Here is a 23,669-nt window from a genome sequence, read left to right on the forward strand (position 1 = left end):
TGTTGAAGGTGTCTGCTTTGACAATAAAAGCTTGTGTGCTATAGGAGTGGGCTAGCACGGGAGTGGTGGTGAATGTGAGCTTTAGTTGCTCAAAGGCATGCTGGACCTCAGGGACCAAAGGAACTTGGTATTCTCACAGAGCAGAGAGGTAAGGGGTATGATTTGCTCAGAAAACCTTGGAATAAACTGACAGAAATAGCTTGCAAAGCCCTAGAAGTGCTGTAGATATTGGATATTTCAGGGTGTTGCCCAATGACAGATCACTACTACCTTACATGGGCTTATTTTGATACCCTCTGAAGACAGGATAAACCCCAGAAACTCTATGAAGCTATGGGTGAAGGTGTACTTCTCTATCTTGTCATATAGGCCTTTTTGGTCAAGTCTCTCCAGAATGGCTTGGACATGTACACTATATTGCTCAGTGTTGTCATCGAGTATATCATCAAGATATACTACTACAAAGAGGTCCAGGATGTTCCAAAACACATCATTGACAAGACGTTGGAACATGATGGGAGCATTTGTTAGACTAAATAGCATTACAAGGTACTCAAAATGGCCATAGTGGTAAAGGTAGTCTTCCATTCATCTCCCACTCTGATGCGTCAATGTTATATGCTCCCCAGTCTAGTTTCATTAACTTTCAGGCCACACAGCCCAATGGTTTGCGGATCAATTCTTTGTTATCTGATTCAGGGCTCAGTAGTCAACATAGATGCAGAGACTGCCACTTTTTATTTTATTTTTACAAAGAGGATTGGTGGCCTGGCAGGTGAGGTCTATTAGTGAATGAATCTCTCAGCCAGGTTCTCCTGGAGGTATATGCATAGGATGGCCAGCTCAGACTCTGACATGGCATAAAAATGGCCATATTGAATCTTCCCCCTGGGTTGCAAGTCTACAGGGCAGTTATAGAGGCAGGGAATCAATGTTTTTATTTTCAAATGTATCAGCAAAGTCACCATATTTAGAAAGGAATTGGGGTGTGGAGTTGGCAGGAGACCCTGACTGAGTCCCCCTAAGGATACTTATGTGCCTCCCACATGCTTGAACCAAACAATGCCGTCAGCAGAACTCCAAGGGAAAACTGACCCTTTACTCCTACCAGTGGATGAGATGGTTATGGAGGGTCATCTAGGAGATGCCTAGGCTCAGGGGAAAGAGCAGGGAGAGGATCACAGTAAATGCGGTGTTTCTGGGTCCCTGAATGGTAACCTCCAAAGGCATGGTTTCTGTGGTCACTGGTTCACAAGATAGGAGGGACCTGTCAATTGTCTCTACTGAGTCCAGGGCAGACATGATCTCTAAGGGGATTTCCAGGGTTTGTGATGTCATCACATTCATAGAGTTATCAGCTGCTCATGAGTCAAAGGGGGCCCATTGCATAGGAAACTGTCGGGATTGTCCAGGAATGCACAGCCAGGTCAGCACTTGAAGGTATGGAGTCAAGTGGTGAGAACTGATGTGTGATTTGGCAAAGACTGGAGCTGGGGTCTCAGGAGTATACCCTGTCATGACGCCCAGGCCAGCCCCTCTTACTTAGCCTGTGCCTGCTTGTTTTCCACATCCCTTTGGGTTGGGTTTCCCATAGGGCAGAAGAAGATGGGGTGGCCTGGCTCACTCCCATAGAAGCATAGGTTAAGGCAATGTCATTGTTCAGTTGCTGAAGGGCCATGTCTACCTGCATCAGCTCAGTGTGCTGTGCAGGATGTGATAACTGGGGCACGGGCCAGGCAGCTGCAATGACCCTCTTCTTTCCTCCTGCTGCTCACACAACCGATTGTTGATCTGAATTGCAAGGTCAAAGAAAGGCATCCAATCCGATGGGGTTTCTCCTCAGGCCAGCTCGTCCTTAGCCTTCTACCGCAAGCCCTATCAGAACTGCTATAACTGGAATGCCTTGTTCCACTCTGTATCAGTTGTGAGTCAATAGAATTGTGCTGCACAGGAGGCAGCTGTGCCTTTGCCCCTGCCAGAGTTTCCATAGGGTGCTCTTGGCCAAGGGGATGTGATGGAAGTCATAAAAGACGCTTGAGATCAACTGTAGGAAGGCATTCTACTTGGTTAGCAATGGCTTATCACCATCCAGGGAGGGGAAGGCCCGGTGCAATGCTTCTCTGGTCAACAGACTAATTACCAGGCTTATCTTGGCTTGGTGGGAAGAGTAAACTTGTGGGTGAAATAAGAACAGGAGGGGGCCCTGAGAAGCTCTGATGTTTCCCAGTGAAGCATTCTATCACAGGAATTGACAGTCCTTGTTTGGAGGGCGATGGGTCTGAAGCACACCATTCTCTCAGGGAAGCTGAAGTACTTGTTCCCACAGCATCTGATTTCTGGTTGTCAGCTTCATTTGGGCCCGCATCGCTAGATTGTCTGCCTGAAGATGGACAACCCACTCCAGTGATTCAGGCACTCCTTGGGGAGGGGGAGCTCTGCTGGTTCCATCATTCTCCATGGAGCAAACCCCAGAGGTGTTAAAGTGGCCTGTGAATACTATCACAACTGGTACTTGGATGGTTAACCTTAACGATCAGAGCAGGAGTCAGGAGTTGACCAAAGGCCAGAGCTGGATTCAGAGTTGGGAGTCAAGCCGGGGTGATGAGTCAGAGACCAGGGCAGGAAAAAAGAACATGTCAGGGATGCAGGAGCCAACAACAGGTCAGGATAGCACAGCTCAGAAGTCAGGTGAGAAGGCAGGGTTTGATGCAGCAGCCAGCTGGGAAGTCATCCCGTTTTACGGACAACTTCCTGTGCTTCCTTCTAGATTAAATAGTACATCCAGACCAATTGGCGGGGCTGGGTGCTCCTCCAATCAGGACACCCAGGGGTAGTGCCTCTGGTGGAACCAGGGTTATATTAGCCACTCAGCCCACAGTAACTAGCAAATGCCTGAGGATGGTTGGGATGCAAATGTTGCCTGGGAACCTGGTTCCTGACCCATGAGATCCTCACACCCCATTGGTGTGATCTAAAAGTTCCCTAGTGTGCTTTAACATAGTACTATTTGAAACAATTCTATGTTGACATGCCCCTAGGGAGCTTTTAATTCCACCTGCAGGGTCTAGATTAAATAGTACATCTAGACCAATTGGCGGGGCTGGGTGCTCCTCCAATCAGGACACCCAGGGGTAGTGCCTCTGGTGGAACCAGGGTTATATTAGCCACTCAGCCCACAGTAACTAGCAAATGCCTGAGGATGGTTGGGATGCAAATGTTGCCTGGGAACCTGGTTCCTGACCCATGAGATCCTCACACCCCGTTGGTGTGATCTAAAAGTTCCCTAGTGTGCTTTAACATAGTACTATTTGAAACAATTCTATGTTGACATGCCCCTAGGGAGCTTTTAATTCCACCTGCAGGGTCTACGTGGATCAATTAATGTGCAACATATTAATGAGCTTTAGAAATCACACACCACCAATATGTATTGCTGCCCCATGTATACAAGACCTTATGCTCCTTAAGATGGAGATAGACACTTCATGGGATTTTTGAAAATGCCTTGCTGCCTAACTTCCACTGGAATGAGGCACCTAGGAGTTTTTGCAAATTTCCCTGCTGGGTTATCTACGTATATAGATGCCTAAATACTTTTAAAATCTGGCCCCATGTCACTGGGGATATCTGAGCAGAGTCAGCTCCCATGACTTCCATGGAGTTCCATTCAGTTCAACTATAACAATACAACACCAGTTGAAGGATGACCCCAAAGGTTTCAATTCTATTGATTCAAAATGTTTGAGGGGATATGGCTGAGGAAAAGAATTTCAGAAGAAATTAGACCAGTCCAGTGTCTGAATCCCTTTAGGGCACATCACAAGACTCTCCTCTTTGATAAAGCCTTCCTATCATAACTAGATTTGGGTATCTCCCTCCTTCCCCCACAAAAAAAGAGCACTACTCAAGAAAAATGAGAAGAGCACAAGCTTCCATGAAGTTAATTCGGTATATTTTTATGTTGATCTATTTTATCTGGGAAGCACTTATCACTGTGGTGCTGGGTGCTATAAAAAACAGGTTATAAATCAAGAGATCCTTTTCAAAATTTGAATTTGAATTCAGACTCAAAAACCCCCTCAGATTCTCCTACACCCCATGACACATAAAACTAAGGGCATTTGGATTGGTGTCTTCATTGTTAATAGAGATAACAATAGCATTTTGAAACAGTGAGCTCCAAGACAATTTTCCAAATGAACAGCTATATGATATTAAAGTACATTAATTGATTAAGTAAAAGTTTGCTCTCCCAAACTGTTTGCAAACTTTTTTTCAATTTTACCACAAAAATGTCATGACTCAAATAATAACTGTTCCTCTGAGCTCTTGTCCTAGGCTGTATAAAATAATGTGACAACCTAAGCAAACTATATTCCATGCTGTAACTTTTCTAACTTTTAATTTTTAAATGTGTCACTCTTTTTGATGTATTTTAGGAACACATAATGTAGATTTAGCAGCAATCATCACCTACAGTTTTTTTGTTTATGCTCTAACACATTAATCTACTGCACAGTGCAGCGCTGGAAATCTTCCTATGAACTGCAGTTAAAAAATAATATGACACACTTAAATTCCTACTAAGTTTTAAACACGTTACCTCCCTGTCAAGCATGTACATGGTGCAGTGCTTAATAAATAACTTATGTATTTGTTATCGTCAATCTTGTCACTATGTACTGGTTATTGATACATTAGTGTGGTTAATTATTAAAGAATGCCAAGCATGTTCCAGATTAAAGTAATTACTTCTGGCTTCCTACCCCCATGTGCTTAATGCGATGGATCCCAACCAGAGGCATAGTCTCCGTTCCCACCATATTGATTAATGACACAAGCAACAGGTTATCCTCTCCAAGTGGCCAATTTATAACCAATCTGCATGCAGAATTCTCACTGAAGTTCCGTGCATGAAGGGGCTGCAGGCTCATGCTTAAAGGCAGTAATGAGACTATTAGCTCATTGAGACTAGGACTGTGTGATTTCTTCATTCTGAGCGTTGAGTTTTCCTTATTCTCCTTAAATCTTCCTCTTCTATGCACCCACTCACATAAGAGATGCCAAAATATAGATTAGCATTAATGCTGCTTCTCAGATTAAGTTTTTTCTTCTTTGCTTACTTTGCGGGATTTAGTAAAACTTAATACTTACTTGTAAAACATGTTAAGATTATTGGATGAAAGGCAATATCGAAGTGCAAAGTATTGTTGTTATTATGGATTTTAACTGACCTTTATAATAATTTCACACAGAAACTGAAACAAATGCATTTTCATTTTGTTTGTCAGATCCACTCTGGGCCTCAAATGTGTTGCATTTTACCTAAGATTTTCACAGATTTTGCACCTGAAAATTTTTTTCATCTGCAACCCTAGTCCTCTCATAGGATTACCTAGTCCTGGCAAAAGACTATGATTCAACAAATTACTGGTAATTAAGCAAATTACTTTAACTTTAAAACACATGCTTAAGTCCATCCATATGTATGTACTTAAGTGTTTGGCTGAATAGGAACAGACTTAAAAACATGAATTTATGAATCAGGGCCAAAAGCAACAACAAGACTGGACCTTGCAGGTTTTATAATCCCGAGTCTGAATAAATCTACAATAACAGAAACTTCCCTTTTTGGTCAGTAATCTGTCTGGGGTGGAGTGTTAGCACAATATATTACAATACAATTTTTAACATAGCATTTTAAATGACTCTTCTTACCAGTTGCTCTCCTTCTACACCCCATGCTGCATACTGTAAAACTGAATCCTCTACTTCTGGAGGGTTTAACTCCCAAACTTCCCTTGAAAAAATGTAAACATTTTTACTTGAACTCATTAATACCACCACATTTTTTTAAACATTGAAACTTAATCATATTGTATTGAAAAAACAAAATGACTTACCTTGTATGTATGTTATAAACCACATATGAAGCCGTATAAGAATAATGAAAAACCTGTAACAAGAAAGATAGATCCAGTATTTATAGCTCTCATTCAGTACTAAGTGTGAAGAACATATTATATTGCCAATATTTATAGTCTTCCAATATGTCCATACATTTGTTTCCTTGTTACCTAAATTAAATTTTATGTCAGTATTAATTATAATTAATAGGTCTGAAATATGGTTTGAATGCAGTATGAAGGACAAACAGTGTTTGGGGTGTACCCCACTGTTGTAAATGTACAGTATGGTTAGTTAATTTCATCAATCACTAAACCCATGCAAAATGTTCATGCAAAAAAATCAGGCAAACTTTCCCGTACTGCAAAATAATTCCCTTGTTTGAGAAAACAATAAAATTACTAGGAAGAAAATATTTTTTCTCTTGAAAATATACACCAATTTATAATCAAAACCAAAGCCTAAGTCTCGACCTCCCCTGTCAGTTCTGTAACTTTTAGTGGACATAGATATATGTCAAATGACAGCCGCCTGACTAGCCCATCATGGATGGTTACAAACAGAATATTTAATTGGGAACGATATAATAGCAAGGAGAACAGACAGTACAGAATAATATGCCTACAAAAGTATTAATTTAGGCTAAATTAACTAACTCCTAAAGACAGAAGTGTTGTGTTTTGCTACAAAGAGTATTGGAGGGTTGAAAATTAGGAAGACATACAGGAAGATTATGGGGAGAGAGAGATAGTGTTACATAATGTGTAAAGCAAAGGGTTTTTATCTGAACAATCAGAATGCAAAGATGCTATAAAACATCTACTGCAAAATAAGAAAATAGGTTGGTAAAACTCTACCTAGCCACACTGAAATGTATTTGAGGGTTATATCATGTTACTATGTATTAGTCAACTAAAATCTGTTACACTTATTTTGTCAGTCCTCATCATAAAAATAAACCCTCAGATAGACAATGACAATAAAACACAAGAGGTTTTTTCTAGTTGAAAAAAAGAAGCACTACATTTACGTAACTAGATAAACAAATTAAATCAATCTCAAGAAGATGGTTTAGAACCTTTATGTTCTCTATACCACTGAGATATTTGCATGCAGTTGACAATGAATGAACAACTTAGATTTCTATTGTAATAAAATTAACAGAAAAACATAATAGGAAAAATAGTCATGAACTACTCCTTCTTCACAATTAACACTTGAAAGGTGTGAAATAACAATACTGGTTTAAACTTTCTGGAACTGTCATCTCTGCACTGTGCAAGGCTAAAATAGGACCACCAGACCTAAAGCTGCAGTGGGCAGTGGAATTTCAACTCAGATATTGAAGAAAGTGGCTTGATTTTTCTGTGACTCACTCTCCCACTCTGTGAAATAGGAATAATGATATCTACCCACCTTTGTGAGGTGCTTGGAGATCTACAGATGAGAAGTGCTATATAATAGCTAAATCTAATCATAATAAAACAATAACGATAATCCAAAGGGAACATGGGAGAAAGGGACACCTGGAAATGTGGATATTGCTATGAAGCCTCCCTCAAAGAATAATGTGCTAAAACAACTGGGATGTTGTTTTGGGGAGAGTGGGATACCTCATAAGATACTGATTTTAAAAATAAAATAGGAATATGATTAAAAATGCAATGTCTTATGAAGTACTCAAATACCCCAAAGGCATTACCCTAGCTGGGTTAACAGAGAGATTGCTCTCATTGTGACAACCATATTTTCACATTTTGTTTTTTCCGGGTATCCTTTGAATTCCAACAGAGAATTAATTAAAGGATCCATAGAGACACCATTCCTCTTAGGGAAGTTACAATTCCTTGCAGGTTCCTGTCTCCACTCAAATAATAAACAAATTAAATATAAGGGTCCTTTCCTTCCCCCAAGGAAACTACAAAATTAAGCCCCTTCCCTGACCACACACATCAACACATAACTGTTTAGAGTATTTATCAAGCATTAGTGAAATATTAAAATCCAGAAAGATTGTTCTATCCAATAAGAACCTCAAATCCTTTACAATGCCAGCCTTCCCTTTTTACCTTATTGGGCCTGTGGATGCTATTTACATTATAAGTAAATATAAGCGGATGCCTCAAGGAAAATTTTAATAACGTTCAATTTGGAAGCAATTGTTCAGCAGATTTACAAACTATTTTGTATTTTCCCCACATTCTTCATTACTAAGGATATCTGGTTGGAAATGGAACTGCTGCCATTTTAGGTCCTAGTTCAGTCACCTTTCCTGACACACCTTCCCAGGACAAACACCCTGACTCTATGAGTAGTCCCATAGAAAACAATCAACCTATCAGTTTTGGTGTCTGGAGAGTCTATAGCACCAGGAGAAGAATATGGAATAAGAGTTGATGAACTTGTAATGAACAAGGGCTGTTTCCATGAAAACTAAACAAAAGATAGGCAAGAGGATACTGAAAAACATGTATGGTGTGAGTAGGCTATCCACTCTTTAAAATAATTGAATGGAACTTAAAATATTTTAATTATGTAACCTTTATATCAAATATTCTTTATTTCATTTAAGACATTTATGTATGTTTTCACAATAAGTACCAAATAAAGTGTTAAGTGGAGTATGTTTTAGGAAGAGATGTAGAACTACAAAGTTATTTAGATAGGTTTAACACAAACTATTATTACATACAAAGTGAAGGGTATTTTATATTCCATTTAATTCCCTCTACTTTTTGTTACTTAAAAATTTTGATCTAAATACGTATGAGCTTTGTGTTGAAAGTATCGGTGTCTCCAAAATAATTCCTACAGTTGGAAGAAAGTGACTTACAAAAGGTTATTTACAAAGGAATCTTGTCATTTTGGTTGAATCTTTCATGCTTGTTTAATTTTTTTAAAAAAAGAAGCACTATTCATAAATAACAAATAGGATGACTGGTTGTTCATACTAGTTGTAATAGCCAGACACACTAAAAAAATCACTGTCTAGAATCAAAATATTTGGAGGTGCAAAGTGATTTCACTCTTTAAACTCTCATTGCTATAATATGAGTTATATCCTCAGACAGGCTCCAACTGCTTTGTACTGTTGTGGAGGCCTAATGCTGGCTTAACCAGCCCCTTTAAGATTTCACTGATGTTAGGGAATCTTCTGGTTGTATAGAGATGATGCAGTGGCTCCTAGGCCACTCTTCTTTTGACTCCTAGCACATGGGGAGTAGTCAGGAAAAAGGGGGCATGGCTGGGACATCTGTATTCCCTTTTGGAATCAAGAGCAGCTAGCATAAATCAGAGAAGCTCTGAGGCAGGCTTTATTTATGCTGGAGACTGGATTGGCAAACAGACAGGCCCAGGACCTGCGGGGTGAAGTGATAGTTTAACTCTATTCTTGTCCCCTCTCACCAGTCTTGCATTAAGCTCAGGTCAGACAGACCAGAGAATCTGACCCTGTATAAAGAAAAGGAGTTCTTGTGGCACTTTAGAGACTAACAAATTTATTTGAGCATAAGCTTTCGTGAGCTACAGAAGTGAGTTGTAGCTCACGAAAGCTTATGCTCAAATAAATTTGTTAGTCTCTAAGGTGCTACAAGTACTCCTTTTCTTTTTGCAAATACAGACTAACACGGCTGCTACTCTGAAACCTGACCCTGTATAGCTTTCTTTGTGAATGTTGTTTCATCCCCTTTGTAGATTTAATGCTAAATTATCTGATTTTCTCTTTCACCTCTGCATCCCCAAACATTTCTTATAGTCCCTGCCTTCTAGTAATTATGGTGGTGGCTACAAAGCATGCTCAAAGACTACATCATGATTAACCTTTCAAACATGTCACCTGAGTTACCTTAGCAGTAATTCTAACGGACTTCACAGAAGCAAAGTTCACTAGTATCTGATGAAAGAAGAGCATACTGAGGAAAAGGAGGGAAGAACATAGTGAGAACAGAGAGAAGACTGTCCTTCTATGTATAAGGAAGGCAATGGATGAATGGGAAAGCAGGGAGAGCCTCTTGCAGATGGATCAAAGAGGGAGGGACAATGCAACCTTATTTCTTGTGTTTTAAAAAGTTAAATACAGTCGGATCATCTCTGCACCATTATGCTCAAGTCTTTATCTTATATCAGTTTATTCGCTGAGGGAAAGTGAAGAAAGGACAGTGGCCTGCATATTTCAACCAAATTACAGAGAGGGCCCTATGAGGATATTACAGTGGGAACATGAACTGTACATGTCCCCTGGGATGTATGCTTGCCAAGGCTCACTGGTCTATGGCAAATAAATAACATTGGACATATCTGCTGTGATATGTTAGAAAATGTTCCCCCCATCAGCTGGCAATGTTGATTTAGAAACTCTGAAAATGGACTTTTAGATAAAATAGATAGCATATGCCCCCTCTGAATATTTTGTTTATTTTTTCTCCCACCACTATGCACTGAGTAACAGCTGTGGATTCTACATGTAACAGCTACTGAATATTACATATTTCTTCTCAAAAACAGCCCTTCAGAGTCTTCCATCAATTTGTAAAGTGAACACAGGCTTTCATCTGAGGGCATTCAACAAAGGGGGGAAAATTCCTCTGCATTTATGTATGAGAAATCAACCTAAAAAAACTAATATTACAAAAGATCGAAAAGAAAAAGCAGCTTGAAGACAAACAGCTCCAGTCAAAACACATTAGAATAACAATCTATTATTCAGCAAACAGTCAACAATAAAAAAAACTTATCAATTATGATCTGAACCTTCAATCAACATATTGTCCTACTTTTTAGCAATTTTCTTTTATTTTCTGTGTGTAACAAGGTACATCTTAGTCTTGCCGGGGTTCCTAAAAATGAAATATTGTCATGGAGCTCAATGCATGGTCTAACAGAATGTAAGTGGAGTTTCATGGCTCCATTAATTCTGTAATGTACCCCAGGAAATATTCAGTTGAAAGGAGTTATTTAGAACTTTTCTCAACACTGGAGTTTTTGGGCAAAATACAGCTAAGAGAACCCAACTAACAACACCAGCTGTAAGGTGATAAGTGTCCTCAGCTCTCATGGAAATCAATGGGAATTGACAAAACTCAGAGCATCACAAAATTAGGCACTCTAGATTTTTGGGGAATCCAAATACCCTTTAACTGTGTATTCTAACTTTATTCTCTACAGCATACCCTGATTACATTACTAAGGCCTTATTTACTTTAAGAAGCCTAATGACATCCCTTTGTTAGCTTGGAGTTTTTCAATGGTTTAAGTGGGCTGTGCTATATTTTAATTGTTTCCCTACCCAAACACTTATACAAAGTGTGTATATGCACTTTGAGTTAGATTCTCTAACTCTTACTCCACCTGAGTTTTATCACACACAGTGAATTTTCCCATTTGATTTAAATTAGAATACTTGTAAGGCATGATAGCACTTGAAATGACTAAGAATGGCAGAATCTGGTTCTATATAAATAAATACATTAAAATCAGCATTGCCTCATGTGCTCTCAAGTATTTCCTCCAGTCATATCAAAGTTTAGCTTCCTCTTCCAACTAAATGAGATAGATGTCTGATATGCAGTATCCCCACTATTGATTTTTGTTTATTTTATGTGGATTTAACCAAACAACAAGAAGAATGCCTATTCTGGGCCTCTTAGTGCTCTTCCTGTTAATTAAAATTGCAATGCAAATAGCATTACAAAATTAAACCAGCAGCATATGCCAGCATGACCACTGCCACTTATCTCCACATAGACCCTATGGCATGGAGAGAGAAGCAGTTTCCCAAGTAAAAATGCACCAAGCTATGAAGATCTTTATTATAAGTCAATGGGTTATTAGATCTTTTACAGGTAATATTACACTCCGGTCACACTAAGGTAAATTCTAGGAGGCTAGCCAGATAATTTCTGCCTTAAAGAGAATAGTTAATTTTCTTTAGTTAAAGAAAGCATTTATTTCCGTAAAATCTGCATGTCGTCCCAATAATAAAAACACAAATCTGAAAATAACACTGTCCTCCTCCCCAACAGAATGCAAATGACTGATGCTATTGTTGCAGAGTCATAAAATTTGGTTGTTAGACTGTTCAGCTGAGAGAACTAAATTTTCCTGAGCTCAGCTCATATAAGAAAAATAATCTAAAACTAAAAGAGGTTTGTTTTTTACAGTCATCATTACTTCAGCACATACTGTAAAATGAATAGAAATTAAGGAATAAAGGGAATGAAAACACTGTAAAAAGGAAAAATAACAAAAAAGCTAAAAAAAGCTACCTTAAAATATATTCACTTCTTCATTCATCCATGAACACTCACCACTGAAAGATCTACACAGTACGGAAGTAAGAAGACTGTGCTGTTATCATATTGATTTGGTTATTGTCATATATAGGAACGTTGGTTGCAGCTGTTGATGTGCTTGTAGAAGCAGTGATAATAGAGTGACTTCGTTTTCAATTTTTGGTTACAATTAAAATTTCAAAAACTTTTCTGATCATTGACTTATGTGCAATTTAAAAGATTTTCAGAGCAAAGTGTTCATTATAATCATCTAATCTGGTCTCCTGCATGCATAACACAGGTCATGGAGCCTCACCCAGTAATACTGTCATCTAATCCAGAATAAAACATCACAACGTTCTAAGTACTTTACTTTTATTAGACAAAGGAAAAAAATGTTTCATGTTTTGACTCTGGGAGAAAAGGCAATTGGAATAAAATAGAAGTCTCCAGCATAAGCAATAAACTACAAATAATACACACAAACACAATAACAGGTTAGAGAGAATAGAAAAGGAGTAAAATAAAAGACAGGCATGAGACTGGCATGAAGGAAATACTGTCAAACGTATGCTGGAATTATTAAGTATATCACACTTATGATGCAATCAGATCAAGATGAAGTGGCACAGCAGATGGTAATTGTGACATAACTTTGTTTCCCTTTGGGTGAAAAACAAGGGAAAAAAGTAGATATTTATCATTCCTCTAAAGTAGGAACATTTTACAAGGTTCATTATGTATGTTAAATGTTTTACACCCAGAAGGCCACAGTCTGCTTTCACTTTTGTTATATTTACACAGGTGGGATTCCAGTTTAAATTACTCCAAATTTGCACCAATGCAAATGAGAGCAGTTTGTGCAACATGCTGAGGTCCAAAATAAATGTAAGAGAGAGAGATTTCTAGACACCTAATTCACGTATTAAAAAACATTCATCTTGTTCACTCACTTGGGAGATGAACTGCAGATACCAAACCCACTTGAGGACAGATTCATTCCTTGTCTCTCTATTTCAGGAAGCTGAGTTAACCTGGCATGAAACTGGTCCTTGCTTTACAGAGTCAAGATTCCAAACAGCAATTTCTCCCCACCCTTCTGCTCCAAAAAAAAAAAAAATCGACATTCATATAACAAACTTCCATTTCTTATTTACTTTGCATTAACTTAAGGATATGTGTCTTTGCAAAGATTACAGTGCAAAGAAAATGGAATCAGTACCTAATGTGCCGAGACAGAACTTCCAGAAGGCAATAAAAATGATATATCCGGTTCTTTCCTTTGTGTTAAAAGATGTGTGGCTTCTCCATTAGTAAAACTTGTGATGTAGTTAATAAGCTGAAATTAGTAGCAGCATGTCTATTGCCCAAGGCAAGGATTCAGGTCATAGATGAATCCCTATTCCATTTTGCAATCTATCTACTAAATAAATTAGTAATGTAATCAATATCTGTACTGAAGTTAAAAATCACCTTTTCTTAACGTTGTATTAAAATTCCTCCTCCATTTTAAACCTGTACCATTTGCTTGCCAAACCTAACTCTGTGGCACTCTTCAGCACAGGAGCTGATATTAAAGAAGTTTTAAAAACACTGAATTTAGCAGTGCCAATGTTGGAGTTTACTATGATCCTATAATGAGTTATTTGTGTGCACAGAATACAATGTCATGTGAAAAGTGAGCTTTGCCATTTTAACTTCAGAGCTGCAGGCATATTAAAACAATATGGATAAATTCTTGGGATGTGGATGAAGAGCTTTAAGAGACAAGACACTAAATCAATAAAGGCTCAACTTTGTATATCTATGAAAATTATGGGCCATGATTCAGATAGGTACTTGAGCACATGCCTAACTTTAACCACCCGAGTAGCCCCACTGATTTCAATTGGGCTCTACTAAGTATTCCAAGTGAGGAACATGCTTAAGTACTTTGTTGAACTGGGGCTTGGACCCCAATCCAACAAAGCACTTAAGCATGGGCTTAAATTTAAGCACCCACAGGCTTCAATGATAACAACACGGTTTGCAGGATCAAAGCCATGATCAGCAGAAAACAATTGTATTTTGTTAACAAATGAAAGTGTTATTCAGCAGGAATTTGGATCCAGACTTGTAAATCTTATTCATATGAGTAGCCCTTGCTTTCATGAACAGTCACATTGAGGACAATGGGGCTTCTCTAAATAATACAACTGCCACAGTTAGTGACACACAATCAGGTTCTGTTGATCATGGCCTTCTCTAAGGCCCATTGAAACCATTGGGAATCTTTCCAATGACAGCAGTAAATGCTGGATCCGGCCCCCAAGGACCAAAGAGGCAAAGACTCCACCATATCATTTTTTTTAAAGAGGGGTTTGACATTTTTCTCATTGAACACCATTATTCCTGCTCAGTTTTGAGTCTCATCATATTTATTTTGATCTCCTGAAACTGACAAGAAAAATTACCAGATTTTGCCAATAGAATTATCATCCTATTTCGCTGAAAAAAAATCATACGTATTCAGGATGGCTTGGGTCCACTCTACCTATGCCCACCAACCAACAGGCCACCTGCATTCCCAGGATTCAATAAAGAAGTTCTTGACAAACTAAAGGAGTTTTGACACAAGAATTGTGACTCTGACCCATGCCTTTCTTGGCAGGTGAAAGAGAGATATGAATAATTGGTGCCACTCCACAGTGAAACGCCCAAAACACCATTTAGAGAAGGAATCTTCCCTTCCTCTTTCAAACACTAGTCTGGCCAGCACCGAAGAAACCCACCATGGATACATTATTTCTAGCAAACTACTGCCCAGTGTCAAACTTGCCATTCCTGAGCAAGCTCATAGAGAAGCTAGCTTTAATTAGAGGATTTGGCATTCTAGACCTGGTAAAACCTAGATTCAGGCATTCAGCATTCAACATTGTTGAACATGAGATACTGCTTTTTCACCTGAGAGGGACAGCAGGTGTCCAGAGTAATGCATTCAAATGGTTTGAGTCCTTCCTGGAGGGACCCATTTAATGAGCAGTTATAAGAAACTGCACCTCCACCACTACACTTCTTACTTCTGGAGTCCCACAAGGTTCAGTTCTCTTTCTGGTCCTTTTCTATGTCCATATACAATTGGTAGGTGAACAGGTAAGATGACATGGACTCAAGTGCCAACAATATGCTTATTCTTCATCACATATGACCACATAACTACCCACCAAGGTGGCACAATGCTTGGAGTAGTTCAGCTCATGGATGGAGAACAGCTGGCTACAACTGAATCTGAGCAACACAAAGGTGATGCAGATTATCAGAGGAAATATTTTGAACAGTATGCAGCCATGGTGAAATCTTGGTCGAAAGTACACATCCACAGTTGGCCAATTTGGTCCATAATTTAGGAATACTCTTGGATTCCTCACTGACACTGTCCCATCCTGACCTGGCCTTATTTATTCATGCCTTCATCACTTCTGAGTTGGACTACAGTAAATACAATGTACATTGGCATGAAACCTTCAATACTTAGAAACCTTCAGCTATTACAAAATGCTGCAGCACATTGACTCATCAACACAGGCTACCATGAGCCTAGCAAATCGGTCCTTCACTTTTGCTTTCTATATTGGCTTCCCACAGAATTTTGAATCAGTTCTTATCTTCAAGCTCCCTAGTTTGAGCTCAGGAGACCTAAAAGACCACCTAAAGCTTGGGGACGAAGATTGTTGTCAAAAAACTCTACTAAAACAAGACACTCCACCGCAGATGCTTGTCCCATTTGGGAGAGAATGAGAGAGCAAAGAACACGTGACAGATATGTAGTCACATGGTTAATTCACTACAAGACGACCTTCAGTTACTACAGTGATGAGCGCAGTATACAGATCTATATAGAATAGAATAGTATTGATATCTGCCTATCTAATCTATCTAGCAATTGTGGCCTTTACTGATGCAGTATCTTATTTCTTAAAACTCTATATGCACTTATGAAGAGTTAATGCAAACTGGTTTGATGTGTTTGCAGCACTGAAGTTAAATGACAAGGTCATAACTTTGCAAAGCATCATATTTATTTGATTCAATCAAGATAAATTACTTGTCATGATTGATAACAACCATTGTATATCATTGGTCATAATTTACGGATAGTATTAACACTTTTAGGTATGAAATATTGCCAGCCATAACAACTATATGCTGCCAAGCCAAAATAAATATAAGAGAGAGTCATTTCTAGACACCTAATTCATCTACAAGAAAAAAGGCTGTCAAGTAAGCCTAAACAAAAAGGCACATCTAGAAAATCTGCTGGAGCCTCAACTGCTCTATGTATCATTTTTCACTAAGATTAATTACCTCAAGAAAAAGACATCTACTGTAGAGTGTTAATTAATTCACAATCAATTAAACTCAGCTCAACTCACCAGCAGTATAATGTGATACAAACTACAGTTGAGAATAGCTGTGAAAACTTGATGTTTACTGCTAATTTAAAAACTAAGATAGACCATTCAAAATGTGGAGATGCAGCTCAATCATTTTTGAATACATAACAATTTAAGATGAGTGAATTATTCAAAATAGAATTTTCACATTACTACTGTTGAAAGCCTAATACATTGCTGCCATTTGAAATTCTATTAGTTACACTATTATGTCAAATATGTTTCTTTTTGAGTCTTATTTGATGACTTAATACAAATAAAATATGGAACTGATTCTGATCTCACTCACCTTACACCATTATAAATCCAGTATGACTCCACTGAAATCAATGTTACACTGGTGTAAAACGGATGCAAGGTCAAAATCAGGCCCCACCTAATTCCACATAACACCTTCCTGTCTATGAGATATAATACTTTATACTGTAGCATCACATTCTAGCTATATATTTTAAATATACTTTAAAAATTGACTTATGTTTAAAATATATTTTATTGTATACAGATTGTTTTCTTCTCTTGTACAGCATCCCACTCCTCAATATACTATGCATGTATAAGAGCCAGACTCTGATTTGGAATAGAAGAAGAGGAAAATAAGAAAAACTGTGAATTCAGCTCTCATGACAAAACCATGAATTTATCTCCATTTTAGATGAAAACCTTCAATTTAGGAGGTTACTCACTCACTGAAGCTGCAGCCGTATGTGCAGGTTGTGGCTTAGGAGATACTTGATACCAATACTTTAAATGATGCTCCCTCTTCCCCCTACCCCAAAATGGATCTAGTTGGGTTCCACTCCATGGAGGCATCCTTTAGGGAAGAAGTAGTTTGGGCACATCTTTAATTCCTTGAGATTTATATTACTTGAGTCAAATCTCAGCTTTGGAGTTACTGGCCCAACGTGGTTGCAACGCACAGCCATATTGTCCTTGAAAAAAGAAAAGGAGTACTTGTGGCACCTTAGAGACTAACAAATTTATTTGAGCATAAGCTTTCGTGAGCTCAGCTCACTTCATCGGATGCATTGAGCTGTAGTTCACGAAAGCTTATGCTCAAATAAATTTGTTAGTCTCTAAGGTGCCACAAGTACTCCTTTTCTTTTTGCGAATACAGACTAACGCAGCTGCTACTCTGAAAATTGTCCTTGAAGGAGCTAAAGGAGGGATTGGGGTTTTCTAAGCCACAATTCTCCCCTAGGGCATTTTATGGTGGTTCAGCCTTCTCCTGAGCTACGTGCAGCCTGTTCTCTCTGTTAGTACAGATGGAAATTGGAACCAAGGCCCAGTCTCCTTCTCAGTGTATGGGGCAATGTGGATCCCAGGCTTTGCAAGCTGTATACTTTCTAGGATTTCTGTAAAGGAGGTTGTGTGAGGGCAGAGAGAATGTTGCACCGGTTTGAGTGAGCACACTGCTTTATACAGTATTATAAGTATGCATTAGCCTACCAAGGCAAAACATTTTTTCCCAGTGTGTAAAGAATGTGAGAGTCTCAGATTAAATTAGAAATACTTTTTCTTCCAGGCTATATATACTAATATGTGCACTGCATATGGAATAAAACACCTGGTTTTTGCAGCATAGAACTGAGTTGCAGCTGCTCTAAAATGATCATATAGAAAAGGAAATCAGGATATGTGATGAAACAATTTGGGGAAAAAAGGCACTGGTCTCAATTTCATATCTTCTCCTCCAGCTGATACGGCTCATACAGGCATCAGTCGGAACAGTAAATTAGGAAATATCAGTTGCTCTTTTCATATCTGTTTATAAAATACATGGGGAGGAGAAGAAGAGACTCAGGAGAGCTGAAGAATGGAGCAGCAGCAAGAAGCATGTGCCATGGGGACTGAAAGATATGATGGACAGAGGAAGAAAGGAAACAAGGTGAGTGGAAGAAAAGATTTGAACCAGAAGACATGTCGTGGTAAGCAACACAGAGGAAGGGAGAGAAGGAGCCAGAGCTACATATACCAAGAAGGGAAAGCTAGATGAGAGTACAGAAGAAAAAAGTAAATATAGAAGAAGCTGAACAGAGTTTAATAAAGGCTGTGAATGAAAGAGGAGAAAAATCAATAGAATCAAAGAATAGCACACCTGAGAGAAAGGGAAATAACCTCAAAGGGGAAGAAGAAATGAGAAGTGGGGGGAAGGGGGAGTAGAGAGGAATAAGGAGCTTGAGACATATGAGTGTGGTAACTGAAAAACACATGCACAGAAAAGAGCTGCTGTGACCTATGAAGGAAAGCTGCATGAAACACACAGGTTCAGGTCCTGCCTTCATGGAGAATAAAAGGAGCAAGCAGAACAGGAGAACAATTTGCCCCAGGAATCTGACTGGAAGCTCCAGTATTTAAATACCTGAGCTTCCGCAATAAGGCAATGGATGTTGGTTGCGTTATTTGATATTGGTGCTGCTAATTTCTCTGTGTGGAGTTCTGTTTGGAGGGAGGGGGGAAGAGCAGGTGCATTAGATGGTCTTTATGTGGTTGTTTAGTGTAATTTTTTCTTCCTTGGTACCAATTCAGTTCCTTCAGAAGGGAAAGTGCAAAGTTTTCTGGCAAATCCCTAACATGCTGAGGGCACTTAATGATGCTGGACCCATGGTGTCACCTAAATAGAGGCATAGCGTATTCCTATTTTAGACCTATATTTATCTCCACTCCTCACAAATCTACCCATCCTCTCACTTTTGGTAAGTTATTTACATTAAAAAAAATAATACTGAAGCAATTCATTAATGATCTAGAAAACATTCTTTATGAGCAAGAAATTATCATTATTCATACAGATCCCAAAGGAGAGTACTTTACAGACGTACAGGGATAGATTTTGCCCAGCCACCATGCAATATAATGGGTGGGACACAAAATATTCTCCTCACCTTGAACCTTCCATATACCAGCCAGGCACAAATGGAATCCGTTGTCGTGCCCTCCGAGGCCACTAAGATGCCCATAGCCGCCCTATGGGGTGCAGCAGGAAGTGTGTATGCTGGTGAGCACTGTGAAAACATATGTGTATTCTGCATGAGACTTCACAGTGGTTCTGAATTACTTGTGTGGACCTCTATGGGGTTACTTTGTCTCAGAACCTGTTATTCTGCCTTGGTTGTTGAGTGTTTCATTGCCTGCCTGTCACTAAAGCTCTGCCTGGTGTGAAGTTCAAATTCTGTGTACAGCTTTCCCTACCACTTCTGAAAGCCAAGAGGTTCTCCCTTCCTATCTCATCAGTCATATTGTTATGGCGCACCCACCCACCGGCTTAGAATGTACACCTATTTCACTGTGCCCTCTAGAATCCCAACTTTGATTTATACCGTCAAAAGGTCTTACATGTATAGTTATGGTCAGATTCTGCTCTGACTTCCATTGTTTTTATAACAATGCAAATTCTATTGTTTTCACTGGAATTATACCTGTTTTACACCAGTGTGAGAAGAGACTTGAGCCCATAGGAATAAGGTACACCAGTCTAACTGGAGATAGATTTAGATCTTAGTGTTAAATTTCCTTCTTGCTAATGCCCCATTCAACTCCTTAGCTTTGTGATTTAGAAGTCCTCTACGCTCTTCTATTAGGACTTGATTCGCTGGCGCCACTGCTCCAGTTAACTGAATCAAATTATTTTCCTTCTATCCCACTATAAAATGGAGCTAAAATACCTCCTCTTCTATGCAGTCTATAACAATTGAACTAACAGCCAGTTCCCTACATTAGCACTTCCCATTAATAGTCCTTGTTGCTTGTCCTAGTCCATTGGGTCTACCTACATTAATTTTCTTCTATTGTAACATATTTCATTAGCAGTCACCATTGTGTCTGCTTTATGTTATTTTAGCTCCTTTGATGAGGGCAATGTGAAGTAGCCTTTTGTACAAAAGAAAAGACTTCTTCATGATGAGTGATTAAAAGGTCATGATAAAAGATTTATGCATTGAGTACAAGGGACTACTTCATGTTGACCTCAAAAGCGTTGTAACAAAGTAATGAATACTTCACACCAAACTCAACTCTCTAGGAAACATCTAATCTGGTGCTATATTTGCAACAATAAATAGAATTAAAAAGATTAAATGCATGCTGGTGGCTGAGCACCTTTACTGAAGTATTCATTTATTGCCCACTACCCAAGCTAACAATCTTTAATGTACAAAACATGGAGAAGATTTGTTCCTAGTTTAAAAGAACACAGAAACTGGACAAAAAGCTGTATGTCTACATATTGCTTTAACAAAGTGACCTCAAACATCTGTGCATTTGATCTTTTCAATTCCATATAAAATGATGAGTTCTTAGGTATGTTACATTGTAGATGGCCCTTGGAACATGAGAGTGAAGCTCAGCTTAAAGCATAATGAGCAACAAGGGCAATTTACCAAGCAGTGCTTAAAACATTTCTCTAGGACACTCTAACATGGAGGTCTCGACTTGGCAATTGACTTCAAGGTATTTCAATCCTTTGTATAGAAGTTTTAAAAAAGATTCTGCAGTCTATCTGCAGCACAGCAGCTGCTAACCACTGTTCTCCCGGGACTCCTATATTCAACACTTCCGCTTGGCGGACCAGCTTTTGTCTCATTAGTGCTTTCATCCAGGAGGCAGGCATTATTTGACAGACAATGCTGCCTAACTGCAAGTAGGTGCACTAATATCGGGATAGTGAGGGCTGTTGGTGAGCATGCCATTCCAGGGGTCTCTGAAGCGTAATTCTTTCACCTACTGCTGCTCTGGTGGTTCAGTCCCTTCCTTTGCCCCCAAGTAACTTAGCAGTGGCTCCTGTAGCCTGAACAGAGGTAATAAAATCCAATGCAGTTTGCTTTTTCCAAGACGGTGCTTTTTCTAAGACATTTTTAAAGGGCATCAGCAACACTGCCATTCATCTTCTGCATCTATTGCCTTCTCAAAGTAGACAAAGGTGATTCCAGTTTTGAGAATATGAGTTCCAGCAAAACAGAACTGTCTTTATTTTGTTATGCATCTACATTAGTTAGGCATTTCAGCACAACTGATAGTGCAGATGGTGTTGCCTCTATTAATATGGCTTTCCTGATAATTAGTTTCATTTTGTACTTATTAGACCATTGTTCCCTTGTCTTTCAACATTTTAAAATTTTGTTGATGTATTTATAGAGTTCCCCATCTGTCCACTCACTAGTTTTCCTGTTTCCATCAAGTGGTATTGGCTTCAAGTACTATACTGCAGTTCTTTTAGGTGCATCTAAACTCGAGGTGGCACATCATGCCAGTGTATTGGCTGAATCTTTTGGTGATTTCCAGGCCTGTCACTTCATGTTGGAGTATGCAGTATAGGTTTTAAGCTATGAATGTTTAAAATAACTAATCAGTGTTGTATTAGGCCTCTTCCCAAGAGCTGTATGCCAAGCTTGCTCTGCTGAATGGGTTGATTTGCATTTATGGGAGAATAAATCTATTTTGAGGATTATACTTGAAAAAGTAATTTCTAATCATCTGGGTGTAAAACATACAGTGTAGGTATTCATAGTCTTGGACATTTACTGGTTTAATAAGTACAACAGTTTTCTTATGTAGGTTAAGGACTTCCATTAACCAGTTATGCTACACTAAGTCACAGACTTTGGTATAATCGATTTAAGTCACTCACTCCAGAAAACCACATGGATTACAAGTTGACTCTCAAAACCTTATGACATCTTATTGCAGATTTGTTGATCTTCTGCTATAAGCCCATAATCATTTGTGAGAAAGTCACTGATTTAAGCTAAGGCAGAGTCAAACATTTAATACATGGTTGATAAACATGATAGGACAATAGTTCTTGGCCTCTTCTATTTCATTATCTTCAGGGACTATATACAAGATACTTTATAGGATATATTCACTGACATCTTTTAGTAGCACTTTCAAGGTTAAGCACACTTCAGTGATAACATTTAGCACTACAGTAAACCAGAGTGAAATGTCTAACCATGCATCTACAATGGTTTAAGCTTTCTTTTTCCTTTTACCTTAGTAGGATTTTTTAACCCCTGTTTACTTATCTATCCAAAAACAAAAGCAGATACATTTATGGAGCCTTCAGCTATGAACTATACATCACATCTGTGATTTTGTGTGTAATTTATACAACCAAAGTGCTTACATTGTTTCTCACTCAAATCATAGAATCATAAAATCATAGAAGATTAGGGTTGGAAGAGACCTCAGGAGGTCATCTAGTCCAACCCCCTGCTCAAAGCAGGACCAACCCCAACAAAATCATCCCAGCCAGGGCTTTGTCAAGCTGGGCCTTAAAAACTTCTGCAGATACCGGCTGCCTACTAGACATTGAGCCATTGCTCACTACCCATTGAGCCCAATGATCTAGCCAGCTTTCTATCCACCTTATAGTCCATTTATCCAATCCATACTTCTTTAACTTGCTGGCAAGAATACTGTGGGAGACCATATCAAAAGCTTTGCTAAAGTCAAGGTATATCACATCCACCACTTTCCCCATATCTACAGAGAGAGTTATCCCATCAGAAAAGGCAATCAGGTTGGCTAGGCATGACTTGCCCTTGGTAAATCCATGTTGACTGTTCCCAATCACCTTCCTCTCCTCCAAGTGCTTAAAAATGGATTCCTTGAGGACATGCTCCATGATTTTTCCAGGGACTGAGGTGAGGCTGATTGATCTGTAGTTCCCCGGATTCTTCGTCTTCCCTTTTTAAAAGATGGGCATTATATTTGACTTTCTCCAATTGTCTGAGACCTCCCCTGATCGCCACGAGTTTTCAAAGATAATGGCCAATAGTTCTGCAATCACATCAGCCAATTCCCTCAGCACCCTTAGATTCATTGCATACGGTCCCATGGACTTGTCCATGTCCAGCTTTTCTAAATAGTCCTTAACCTGTTCTTTCACCACTGAGGGCTGCTCATCTACTCCCCATACTGTACTGCCCAGTGCAGCAGTCTGGAAGCTGACCTTGTCTGTGAAGACCAAGGCAAAAAAAGCATGAGTACTTCCACTTTTTCCAAATCATCTGTCACTAGGTTGCCTCCCCCATTCAGTGAGGGTCCCACACTTTCCCTG

The 23,669-nt window shown here is 39.0% G+C and overlaps 1 protein-coding gene across 2 annotated transcripts in view; it reads right to left on the reverse strand.

The window, feature by feature from the left end:
- Nucleotides 1–23,669, reverse strand: part of DPP10 (dipeptidyl peptidase like 10) — a 436,765-nt gene that overhangs the window by 90,761 nt on the left and 322,335 nt on the right. For both annotated transcript variants that reach the window (XM_043505016.1, XM_038422353.2), the window contains exons 6-7: nucleotides 5,904–5,956; nucleotides 5,719–5,800 (exon numbers count right to left, since the gene is read on the reverse strand). In XM_043505016.1, the coding sequence (XP_043360951.1) occupies nucleotides 5,719–5,800; nucleotides 5,904–5,956 (135 nt within the window). The remainder of the gene's footprint in view (nucleotides 1–5,718; nucleotides 5,801–5,903; nucleotides 5,957–23,669) is intronic.

Source organism: Dermochelys coriacea, chromosome 11, assembly GCF_009764565.3.
Source record: "Dermochelys coriacea isolate rDerCor1 chromosome 11, rDerCor1.pri.v4, whole genome shotgun sequence".
In the NCBI taxonomy this organism is placed as follows: Eukaryota; Metazoa; Chordata; order Testudines; family Dermochelyidae; genus Dermochelys; species Dermochelys coriacea.